General features: G+C 40.0%; 1 protein-coding gene across 1 annotated transcript in view; it reads left to right on the plus strand.

The window, feature by feature from the left end:
* The first annotated feature begins 7180 nt into the window (after positions 1 to 7180).
* The window catches only part of MMP2 (matrix metallopeptidase 2), a 29250-nt gene continuing 23128 nt past the window's right edge, over positions 7181 to 13302 (plus strand). The window contains exons 1-3 of the mRNA XM_068202741.1: positions 7181 to 7490; positions 10948 to 11174; positions 12614 to 12762. Coding sequence (XP_068058842.1) covers positions 7347 to 7490; positions 10948 to 11174; positions 12614 to 12762 — 520 coding nt within the window. The 5' untranslated portion in view covers positions 7181 to 7346. The remainder of the gene's footprint in view (positions 7491 to 10947; positions 11175 to 12613; positions 12763 to 13302) is intronic.

A 13302-nucleotide genomic window follows, 5' to 3' on the forward strand; every position in this document is an offset into this window, starting at 1 on the left:
AATTGTACGTTTTGTTTAATTTAATAGCTTTTGTATATGTGGCAGATTGTTATTTGTGTTGGTTGGTTTTGTTTGCTTGTTTGTTGGTTTCTGATGGCAAGATCATAGATTGGCCTTCATACACACAGGAGGGGAAACTTGGCAACCTCAGACAATCAACTAATCCCACAGAAGAGAAGACCCATCTCTTCGTAGACCAAATGAGATGATAAAATTTAAAATACAACTCAAAATTTTAAAATCAATGCCACAAATAGCTTCTAAATATTTACTCTCAGTAGGCAGAGTAAGCAGCAAGACCATGAAATCCATTCAGAGAAGTCCATGGAAGTCACAGCAGTAGTGGGATAGCAGGATAAGTCTCCTAGATAAAAACTGCATTTTTAAAGAAATTTAGGTGAATCCAGTTAGGCAGTAAGTCCAAATAAAATGAAATAAATTCAACTGTCATAAGAAAACCATGCTCCCTGGCACAACAGTTTTAATCCACAGCAGTAATTCTGCTACATATTTGCTTAAGTCCAGTTATCCCAACATAGGCCAGAAAGACTGTACTCATTCTGTGAAGCAGGCTGGACTCTTCAAAATTCCATTAACTTCTCCTGCATTGTCCAAGTGAAAGCACTACCTCAGTTTCCCTTTATGTGGAATAAGAACTCTCCTACTGCTTTGACAAGAGTCCTGGAGTGAGTACCTGAACCAAGTGCAGCAATTTTTCACACCATCTCTGCAAAAAAATAAAGAAGTATATAAGCATCACACAGATCTGTGTCCTTTTGTTTTTCCTACCAATACAGACATTTAAAATACATGAGAATTCTAGAGGAGGAGATGGGGGTAGGAGAGGGAATCAAATGACTGCAGGCCCCTTGACCTTACCATTTTTACAGTCTATAACAACAGGGACCTCTCTGTTTCAAAAAAAAAAAAAAAAAAAGCCCATTCTGTTCTGAATCTGCTGTGATGAAACAGAATTTGCATTCTGTATCCATCATCAGTGGTCAGAGGAAATCACTGTCTCCATCAAAGATTGTTCACTTTAAATCCTCTGGTAGTTCAACTACCATATATTTGATTTTAATTAAAGTTCTGTCATAAATTATAAAAGACTGTATCTTCAAAGTCATTAATTAAGGTCCCTTGGTGTCTGAATACCAACAGTATAATGACAAGTGAGGTGTACGGTGACTAGCAACACACAGCTGCCCAGCAGCAGCAGCAAAGCAAGCAGAACCGCTATTCTGACATGTTCAGGATTGCACTTGCCCATTGCTACAGCAAAGAGATCTCCCATGAATACAAACAGAACAGTAGCAGGGAATAGCCAGGCTTTGGAGTGGCACTGTTTGGGAATAAAATGCCTCTTCACAGGATTTGAGAAACGTGTCACTCAGTGCAGCATTCCTTAGTGTCTGTCCCTGAAGTCTGGAAAGCAGAAATGCCATAGCTCTGCACTATGGGCTGTGGAGCCGATCATGCAGTCACATCCATTTTGCTCTTGCTCTTACTATGGGGGAAGGGGTGGCTACCTGGCTAGCAAAGGGCTTGGTCCCATCATCTTTACTCACATTTTACACTGCAGGATGCCTCGTGGAGCTCCACAGGCCCATTCACAGCACATGGCACAAGGCAACAACAGTGTTGACAGCAGGATCTGTTCACAGTGCTCCTGAGGATCAAGCTGAGTTTGCCAAGTTTAACCAGATACAGCATCATCAGGACTTCATCTTAACCACTAGTATGTGGAAGCACCAGTAGGGAACCACCTGTATGTTTGAAGACAAAATTATTCTGCACATTGTATCCACAAAGTCTAGTTCATTATCAAATTTTTAAAATTCATTTCTAATTTAGTACCAAACTAACAATTCTATCCACATGTCAGAGGAGCTTCACATCCTTAGGACCTAACTTACTAAAACAGAAAGGATGAGAGAAACAAAAGGCAAATATAATTGCTACCTTAAATGCTGAAAATCACATCTGGTACCAACGTTGACCCTTTGAACATTGTTCCACTCTCACCCCTCCATGCACATGAACACACACACTGATTTCCAACAGGTTAAAGACTCCCTCATGTGTCAGATATGGTGAATTAGATCACTGAGGCCTGAGCCAGCTGCTGAGCAGACAGAGAGCACATCCAGATAATAGAAGATGTGGATGTTTAAAGCTTATGTTCTGTTAGGATCAACCCTTCAACATGCAGGGCTTAGGTGAGCTCACTTGCCTGCAATACAAACGAGTTCTTGCCGAAGTTATTAATCCTTTTAAACTCAGTGGGGACTGCTGTGACTTACCATTGCTTCCTAGAGACAACCATACTAAAACAGATAAACTGCTAATATCACACCTTCCTCTGTTCCTACAGGGGCGCACATCTCCTTCAGCCCGCTGCAGCAGGCACCCACGATTTCTGTCACAGGCATTGAAAAGCAGCTGCTTGCAGCCTAGTGACTTGCCAGTGTCAAGCCCCAGAAAGAATGTAGTGCCTTGGTGTGTCACTACTGCTCTTTGTGTAGATGTGTACCTTCAGGACAGGTACCACTAAGAGCCAGCAGTGAGTAGATACATGATTCCTACACACCTCAGGCTCTGGGGAGCCTCAGTCTGGCACCACACTCATGGCCTTGCTACTTCTACCACAGTGCCCTACAAGTCAGACGTGGTGAAAGGCATCAAAATCCCTTTTTCAACATAGTCCAGTCCCATGCTTTCTCCTGTAAGCTCTTTCCTTTCTTGGTACTTATAAACATTTCTTTCCCAGACAAGAAGAAAGGCTCTGGAATGCTGATCCAGGAGAAATTGCAAAATGGGATTTCTGAAAAGAGAATGAGTCACAAGGCAACTCTGGAAAACCAAAAAGTAGCCAAAGGTCTGGCTAAACTGGACCTTGGGATATTTTCATTGGCATCTTTCCTGAAGTTCAGGCAAACTTTTCCATCACCTGAGATTTGGGTTTTCCAGTTCCTTAGAAGTTCTGATTGCAAAACTCTGAGAACACTACAGTAGCTCTGACAACTTTAATGAGCTATTTCTTTTCCACAAATCCTGCTAAAATCAATGCAAGTCCATCTACATTAATAACTTGCTTTGCTTCCTAAACTAGAAGCCATAAACTCACAGCACATGACCTAGAAAACACACAAGAAGAGGTTATATACACAAACTGCAGTAGTTTACTTGCAGACACACATCCCACTGCACCCAGTTAGAACCAGCTGAGTTGGTAATCAGAGGATCAGCTGTTTTCTTAAGACCTTAATTGTCCTGATGATTATTTATTTCTTCAGCCTAGCAACAGGTTTCAATTTAAAATATGAAACCCCACCAGGAATAAATCCACCATCCTCCCATGGCCTGTGCTCACGACACTCTGCCTAACATACTCCTCTGAAACCATGAGGAAATCATCAGCTTCTGATAAAATTTTGGCATTAGTGACAGTAGGAATTGCTACAGTGTGTTTCTGAAGGGATGACTACTCTGTAAGCAAATTATCTAGGACACCATCTGAAGTCTAATCTTGAAACTGCCGAGTGCTTCTGAATCATTTCAAAGATAATTTTCTGCCATAGAAAAATCCTTTGATAAAAACAGCATGTTAATGCATGCTCATATGTCTCTTATCGCTGTCAGATCTACCTAGATATGTAGTTTACAGCTCAAAAGACATCATGATTCCCTTTTTACTGTTATTATTGAAATATGTCCTCAAAAGAGGTATTTGCCTTCTCAGACTGTGTCTGCCATACAGTAACTATTAATGTACAAAAGTAGACATTAAAAGTACATTTGGCATCTTACTCACAAAGTAGATGACTCAGGAGAGATACCTCAATGTGTGTATCAGACAAATACCTAATATAGAAATTATATGCAACAGAGAAATTATTTTTTTTCCACAAATACATAAAGGCAGTAGTAGGAGATACAACTCTCTTCATCTTCTGTAGCTAACCCAGAAGTAGCATCTCTCTACATATACAAAATATCTTACAGAGGATTCAGGTAAAAGGAAGGAGATCTAGATTATTGCTTCAGCTCTTCCAAAGAGCTGGTAGATGGCCTTAGGTTCTCTTCTCAGCAGGGCTTTTTCTTCTTTCCTTGTGTTTTGTATTGCCTCTTTCTTTAATGTTTAACTTCTAGGAAGTCTACGCAGAAGTCATTAATTACTGTCAGAGGTAATCTCTTCAGAGTATGGAGGGCTGAGGAATGTCTATGCAGCAAACACTAACAGCAGTTATCCTGTCAATCTGTCAGTGTCAGAACACATCCCTTCAGATCCTTCAGAGTCTGTCTCCCTGATTTTGGGCTTATCTAGTCTGAGATAAGAAAACACATCATACCATGTCTTCAAATTCAGCAAGAGTGGTAGGGTGAGGGGTAATTTGGTCTGTAAGAGACCTCAGGAGTCATTTAGCCCAACCCCAAATCTCAACTCAAAGCAGAGGCCAGCCAGCAGCAGAATGTCCCCACTGCAAGTACTGAGCACCACTGCACTCCCAGCCTGTAAAAGCAGCACCTCTGTAGCACACTAAGAACAGGATGATGGCATAGAGCTTAAAGACAAATACAAGGAGATAAGAAGCATTTTACCCCAAATATAGTCTCAAGGGCTTCTACTCTAACTAAGTGTGACCAGGATTTATTTTGCTTTGCCACTCTGAAAGAGGGCAGCTCAGTCAGTATCTCTGATGTCATGTGCTAACGAAAGAATGTTTTCACTGACTGCTCAGAAGCTCAGTCTGTTGGTTCACCCAATACCCATAAATCAAATATCCTATTATGTATTATGTTTCCTAATTGAACATAACTTGCTTAACTGCTCACACACTGAAGTAGTACCAGCAAAGCAATTTACCAGCAAAAATACAAACAAAGGTGAGAAACAATGCTTCACTGCAGGTCTGCATGGCTTCTGTTGCTTTGCCAATTTCTTTTACAAAGTGTATTTATAAGGTGACCTCAATCTACCCTCCCTGCCAGCAAGGATAAGAAACAAAATACAGTGAGATTTTCAAACTGCACAGACCTCAGAGTCTATTCAAAGTTTCCTCATCCATTTCTGATCGATATTCATTAGGACAGACAGAGAACAGAGCATTCATTAGTTTTCAATGAGGCTTATGAGTGCAACTGGAATGTTCCAGGACACATTTGGCTTTAAATGGCTTCACCACAGTACCCTTCTAAATGAAAGCTGCTAAGCTGTCATAAATTACATTAAAATTCTTATGAAAATGGCGTGGTTCTCATGCCTTAACATTTACATCAGTCTTTGACCTAACATGGAGCACAGAGATAACTGCAGAATTTGCAACACAATCCATAATATTTGTACTTGCTTAATTAAGGAGACCTAAGAGTAACTTGGCACATATAGTGAAGGCTTCCTTGGCCTTTGTTCTCTTACAGTGTCACATGGCCAAATATGAGCTGATACAAATATGAGCTGTCATCACAAACAAAGCAGAAGAGTCATTCCCCACAACCAAGTACCAGGCTCTGGAAAAACTGGATCATATTTTCAGAACTGCTGTTTATTAAGGCAACACTTTAAATGACCATGGATTTTTGCTGATGGGGAAAAGCTAAAAAAGAATGTGTCATTTCAAAGCTGAACCATTAGGGGAAAGTTGTTCACTGTAATTCAAGTCAGGTTGGATTTGTTCCTGAAAGGATGAGTGAGGATAAGTACAAAGCCACTTGCTGACAAAGACAGCTCCATTCACACACAAGTTCCTGTAACTCCTCATTCTCTCCTGAGCCTCAAGTGTTGTTTCCCATGGCTGATTCACCCAGCAGCCCTGCATACAGCTGCTGTGTTGGGCTCCCAGTGGAAGGGTATGGGCAGCAAAATCCCCTGCAAATGCTTTCTGCCTGAGCCCCTCAGCCCTCTCCTTGAAATCCTTGCCTTTATGAAAGACTATTCACATCATGGATGATGGGGTGCAGTTAGCAAAATAGCTTGATATTAGCATAAATCTAACAACTGCCAATATTAACTATTTACAACCAATTATCAAATATCAGTAAACACCAAACACCTGCATATTAGCAGCCGTATTTGTTAACAGGTCATACCTGGAAAACTTTCATTTAGCACTGATTGGAAAGCCATGGCAATCTTTATGGTTACATACAGGTCAGAGGTACGTTCATAGCTGGACTTGTGTTCAGTAGAAACAGTAGAACCTTGGCTGGCCACAGTTTGCAATCATGCCGAATTGCCAGCCTCTCATCTTGAAAAATCATGACCCAAATCCGTAGATTAGGGAAATTCAGCTAAAATAATATTCCACTATTAATAGCACCTCAAAGCCGGCAATATTATGAATGACACAATGGACAACTGTCCTTGACAATGGCCATATTTACACGAAAATTTCAGATTAAGGCAGTTGCACCAGGCACTCAAACCCCCATTACAAGCAAATACTGAATTTTGTACAATTTCTCTGACATCTTTTATTGACATTCATTTCTGTTGCTGAATCTGCCTAATTATCTTTTACCCTGTAGGGGAAAGGTGGTATCTGTTGGTGGCAAAGCCTAAAGCTGGTTCTAAACCCAGCAAGCCACAATGACCTTACTGAGAGTTCTGCACATTGTGCAGAGAGCAGGGAGGGAGCAAGGCTCACACGGAGCACGGTGAGCCCTGAGTACAGACCCACACTCTGTGTAGCCTCAGCAGGAGGGGGACAAGAAGTGCTCAGCTGCACTGCCCTGTGCAGGGTCTGTCTCAAAATCCATAATCAAAATGTTCGCTGCAAGGCACTGTGTGGGAGCATATTATGACTAAATGCATGACATGACATACATGAATAAAGCATATCATTATATCTGTGCCATAAAAATAGGCTAAAAATAGTAAAAAATGCTTAGCCAGGAAAATAATGTTTAGTAATTTCTTTCTCTTTTTCTTTTTTTTAATTTAAAATATATGTGAGATACCTTGTCTTCAAGATTAAGTCAGGTTTTGTTTTTTCCTCTTCTACGGCATAAATAAATGCTTTCATATATGCAAATGAGGAGAAAATGTGGCCTCTTTCAGCAATAGTAACTATCTGCCTGTTGCTACCTTAAAATCACAGCAATCACATCTGGTAACTGCCCTTTTCTCATGTTTCCACTAGTTTTCAGACTTCCTCTTGTGGTAGCTTGAGACTGCGCATCTGGATGTTTTAAACATACAAAGGAACTGCTAGAGCAAGCAAAAGGGAAAACGGTGCTGGGAGTGAAGATGTGCAGATAAGCAACTGGTGCACTTTGCAGCTAAAGTAACGGAGAGGCAGTGGGGAAAAGCTTTTTCCAAAGAGGAGAGCACAAGTTTAGGCAGAATGAAGACTCACATTGGCCGTGGCTTCGTTTTTAAAGTACTATTCATGCAAGTTTATCTTTTTAACAAAACTTTAGCCGCACCGTCACCAATCATTAAGTTTCCTGGAGACAGCACTCCCAAAACAGACAAAGAGCTAGCAGTGGTAAGTGTTGGTTTCATCTTTGCTTCGGGTTTATATTGTTGTTTCATAAGCAGATGTTTCTTTCTTGATTCAGCTGAGGCTAAGGAATGACTGTAGCATTCTTTCCCTGGAGTCTCTGGAAGTGCTAGCTAGCTAGCAAAGGTATCAGCTTTCAAAAGTTAGAACTGGAGCCAAGTAATGTTTCCTCTCTTAAATTTTTTAAAGCCAGCAAAGAAAGTCAGTTTTTTGGGTTTTTTTTTCCTTAAGTCTTAAGATACAAAATATTCTCATGAAATCATCATGACCATAATCAAAAAATTGCAATGGTAAGAGGGGAGAAGGGCAAATAAGAGACATCTAATTTTTTTACTTAAATCAAGTAGAAGTGAAGGCAGTTGAGACTCCCTTAATGCATGTATCACAGCTTTCAGAAGTGTGTTTTCCAGATTGTTTACTGTGCATTGCATAAACACTACTTTAGGGGACGCTACAACTGAAAGCTGGCTCGAATTTCAGAAGCCATTGTGACTAGTTTTGACTTTGGAAAACAATCTCACCGAGGTTTAAAGAATTTTTTCCCAAATCCAGTCTGGAACAAAAACCAGGAGTTTGTATTCCTGTATATTAGCAAATTATAGCTGTAACTCTACAGCATTTTATTCTATCCTTTTTTGAGCCCTGTGGACATTCATAAAAGTGACATTATGGGAAAGCCCATTTAAAGGGAGATTGAGATGGATTATCCTTATTTTAGCATGTAAATTATAGACTAATTATTTCTCTTCTTCAGCAGTAAATCCATTTTAAGGAGGATTGAGATAAATTATTCTTATTTTAGGACACAGAGACTTGAAAGTTGGTCACTTTCCTTTAGGAGTTTGTGTGCATCTTGGGAAAGTTTGCCAGGTTAAAGGAGGTCTAGGGGAGGATACAGAGAGAATTTCCAGTTGGAAGCTGTGTCAGAAAGTTTAGAAAAAACAGACAAACTGACCCAAATAGGGCATTCCTCGGCCGTTAACAAAACAAATTCACCCAAGGTTTTGCCTTAGCAGCACAGTAGCCAAGAGCTGGGGGCAGGGGCAGTGCATTTGGGAGAGGAGCGTGGGGTCCCACGTGTCTAACAGCAATTTATCCACTCTAAGAGAATCTATTTTCTTAGACACAGCTAGGCTTTTATCCAATAACTGCAATCCACATCTCCCCTCATCTCTGTTTCTTTCAAACAACCTATTTATTATGTGTACTCAGAGGAAAATTACAAGCTGGTTTAACACTGCAGTCCTTCTTTGTCTTTCTTGGGGTATTCTTGGGCAATGCTAACCGGCTGCCTTTCCTCACGCCCTCCATCACAACAGCCCCAACACTCAGCATCAGAACACAAATTGCTGTGTTGCAGCTGGACCCTGTTTCATTAATGGGCTGGATCAAAATTCCAGATCACCACAGCTCCCTGCTGACTCTGGGGAAACTGCATTTCACAGCCTAGGCCAAGATGTGGTTTGCATAGACATTACATTTTGTTCAAGATTCTCTCCTCATAGAACAGCTGATCATGGTCATTTTTCATCTTCAATAAAATCTCCATTTTAGGAAAAACTGAAAGGGGTTAGCTTTTTATTTAGAATCCTAGCAAGTAAAATTCTTCACCATGCCTCAGTTTATAGTTTTGATTGTATAGCTTGCTCCCAAACCTAAAATGGCAAGAGCAGCAGCCTGGTTCTTCAGTAAATGTCAGTCTTGACATGCAGTCTGTATTACACCATGGTACATCATTGGGGGATGCAAGCAAAGGCATAAGAAAACCTATCAAATTACATGAAATGAAAACTAGGATAAGAACCAAACTGGTTTGTTTGATTATGTCCTCAATGCATTTCACATAATTTCCACCAGGCCCCATTAACTATGTGTGGAGAGCAGCTCAGTGGAAGCAAAGATGAAGCCGCTGTGCATCCTTTATTTGCCAGTGCCACAGTCCCCACTGGAGAAATACCACATCAGAGGTTACAAAAATCACGAAAACTAGCCATAGTCTGTGCTCAGTCATGATGGATGGAGGACCTTCTGAAGGAATGGTGTAACATCTTGATGAAATCCTTTTCTGAGTAATCCCTGAACCATTTCCTATGCTGGGCAGATGAGGTTAGCCTGGACTTTGTAAGGAAGGTGGTGAAAGCTAGGCTTGACCAACGGCAGTTATCAAATATCCTCTGCTTTATTTTGCTGGTGTTGTGGTTTTATCCCCAGTCTCCTGGGTGAACTTAAGCAATTAATTAGACACATGAAAAAAGGTTTCTCTTGGGAATACTTGGTGGTGCAAGAACTTAAATGTTCAGTCATTTTGTCAGGCTTCTTGTAATCCTCAGTTTGAAATAGTTCTCCCTGATATTCCTCATATATTTTTGGCAAATATACCTTTACCTTATTCAGGTGTTTTCCTCCCTTGGACTTGTAGTTAATATCTGGGATACCATACCTGAAGGGTGTTTCTTCCTCAGCTGCAGACTGTTTTTACTGGAAAGATCAGTAACTTGCAACCTTCCTGTCTCACAGCACCATTGGCAAGGGCACCTCTCAGCTCTGTGCAGTGCCAAGCACCCATTTGGGTGCAGTTTGGGAATACCTGCCATCTCACATGGCTTCTCTTTCACAGAAGGGCATAAAACACTGCAAACCCATCCTTAAGAGAAGGGGAGGAGACTTTCGTGGGTATTATTTTAGGAGATGAAAATAATGTGATTTGTGCCATCTTTTGGGTCCCTTATGACCACTCTTTTTTAACGAGAAAGAACTTTGTGAACTGCCACCACAGCTGCATCAGAAACATCAGTCTGGCCATAATGTGCTGGAGCATTCAATGGAGTTTTAACTATGCAAATATTGCTTGGCTGCAGTGTCCAAGCAACTGAGATGTTACCAAATACTTTCTTCCTCAGGTCTTTGCAATGTTTGACTCAAAAGCAAACACATCCAACATTCAAACAACTCTGTTGGTTTGAGTAAAGATTGGGGTTTTTCTTTGCAATCAATGTGGTCTCATTTGTGGGGTTGCTTTGATTTCTTGAGAAGTTTCTCAATAATGCAGATTCGTCCAACAAAACATTGCACAAAATCTAAAACTGTAAGCAGATTTATACATAATAAAGAAACAAAAAAAAAGGTAAACCCATTTTTACTTTATAGTTCTACATTAAAGCTCTATGCTCTAATAACTGAAAGCAATTTATTAAGTAAAGGTGATAGCTAATAATGGAAATGATAGTTTAATTAGCAACATCATGTGATTAAGGATGCTTTGTGTCAATTAAGAAGATTCTGCTGGTCCCTCACTTACTAGTAATTGTAATTTTTAAAAGAAAACTTGCAAATTACAGAAGGAAAGCTAACACGAAATTATAGTATTTATTTATTTATAATGATTAACTATTTATTTTATGAATTTTAAAGTCTTTGTTATGTGCTTTTTTTTTTCCCCAAGCAATACCTGAATAAATACTATGGCTGCCCAAAAGACAATTGCAATTTATTTGTCCTGAAAGATACTCTGAAGAAAATGCAGAAATTTTTTGGGCTGCCTGAAACAGGAGATCTGGATCAAAATACTATTGAGACAATGAAGAAACCCCGCTGTGGTAACCCTGACGTAGCCAATTACAACTTCTTTGCAAGAAAGCCAAAATGGGAAAAGAATCATATAACATACAGGTACAGACTGGTGATCGTGGGTTCTGTTCACATACACCCATAGCACTTCCAAGAACTAAAGAATGCACTTAGAAATGCAGCAGCTGTTTAGAGGACTAGACAAGATTCCTTGAATTAGAACCCCTGGTGTTTGGATAACTACCAAATGCTCTAACAAATACCTCTGTCATTTCAATTTGTAATACATCAGAAGGAATCATATCAACATCAACTTTCTGGTTCTGTTTGAAACTGAAGAGATTTGGGTTTTTCTCTTTGCTCTGCAGCAAACATCCCAAGGGAGCTGGAGCAGAGATGGCACCTGCCCATCTGCTCCAGGAGGACCAAAGTACTTATTGATTGCAGAGGCCAAACTCCTCTTCATTTTACAGTCCTAAAAAGGAAATGATTATATACATTTTAAAATCAAACAATTGTATTTTAGATACATAGAAACATGAGTTACAACAACCCTTTTGCAATAAGTTGGGCACATTCTAATTTCATCTTCTGCTGAAGAGTTAGGGACCAATACAGCTCTCATTGTGGTAAAAAACTCATTACCTTAGGTGGTCCATGAACAGACATTTATCACCAATGAGAAAAACCAGCAGTTTTGTTGTAGCTGCTTGACCTAATCTTCTGTTCCCTCACAAGTTTGGACTCAAAGCATCCCTTGGGCTGCAACTAACCTAATAACAACTGAAAAAACGTGTGGCAGCTCACAGCCCCTACTTGCTGGTGTGTCTCCTCTGAATCTTCCTTATCCTCCTTAGGCACAAAGTAGTTTCTCTCACTATACACAGCCTCAGCTACAAAAAATTGGAAACTTGTCTTTACAAGGAATATAGCAGGTTATATTATAAGGCACTAAGAGGTCTGATTAAAGCATTTGAAGAAGAAGAAAGCAGCACACTTTTTTTTCAGTTTGTCCCTTTCTCAGGTCAGGCCTACAGCTTTATCTTACATGCTTTTTCCTCCTATCTCCTCATGTATCTTTTTCCAATGTATCCCACACACAGTTAAAGGATTAGCATTACACAGGGATTAAACAATATACAGATAGCAACACAGGTGAGGGAGAAGGGCTGCTTTTCTTTCTTATTAAAGAGCAAAACAATGCACACTTGAAACTTTCAGAATATTACTGAGCTCTTTTTCTGGTCTCAGTGCTGATGCAAAACCCAGAAAGTTTTGTGCAAGGCCCACTGCCATCCAGGCTTTACAGCCTCTGGATTTACAATTTTCTTCTTGCTGCTGAGTCAATTCCAAAAGAAAATAAACAGTAAGTGCCACATCTAAACTCATCTCTGAATCAAAGGGAGGTGTTTGGGTCTCATGTGCAGCAGTGTTACCTCTTAGCTGGTTTCACTGCTGAGCCTGCTCAATGTGTTGAGCAGTAAACAACTAATACAGGGAGGATGTTTGTGTGTTACTTAACTGTTGCTTTTACCTCTAAGGATTATAGGCTATACCCCGGATTTGGATCCTGAAACAGTAGACGATGCCTTTGCTCGAGCCTTTCAAGTCTGGAGTGATGTCACACCTCTGAGATTTAACCGAATAAATGACGGAGAAGCAGACATTATGATTAATTTTGGTCGATGGGGTATATTTTTCTATTTTTACTTATGCTTTTGGTTTTGTTCCTGTCATTAATCCTCAGTGTAGAATGATCCACCCTCAATAAGTAGCACCTATAAGCCTTTCTGGCAAACCTTGTCCTAGCTCACACTTGGCTCATACAAGCTAAGATCTAATTTCACTAAGACGTTTCCTTATACATGAGAGAGAGAGAAGTATTTATACAATATCCTTACTCTATATTTATCTTTCCAAAAGAGAATTGCTAGGGGCAACATTTTATTTTTAAATTTACAAATCAGAAATAGGACTGAGACATATTGGTAAAGATCTTCAGATGGTGTGAGCTGGCTTCCTGCCACAGAAGAGAATGGAATGCCACCATACCTTTTACTTATAGCTCTGTATGCTGTCTTCCAGTGATAATGGTGAGGGCTCTAACATATTCAAGGTTAAAAATGGATTTGTGACTTCAAATTTTGACTCCATAGCTTGTTTTCATTCTTTTAGCATGGCAGAAGGCAAGCTTTCAATGCATTCTTTGATCTTGAAGAATTTAAAAATA

Source organism: Anomalospiza imberbis, chromosome 12 (genome assembly GCF_031753505.1).
Source record: "Anomalospiza imberbis isolate Cuckoo-Finch-1a 21T00152 chromosome 12, ASM3175350v1, whole genome shotgun sequence".
NCBI lineage: Eukaryota > Metazoa > Chordata > Aves > Passeriformes > Viduidae > Anomalospiza > Anomalospiza imberbis.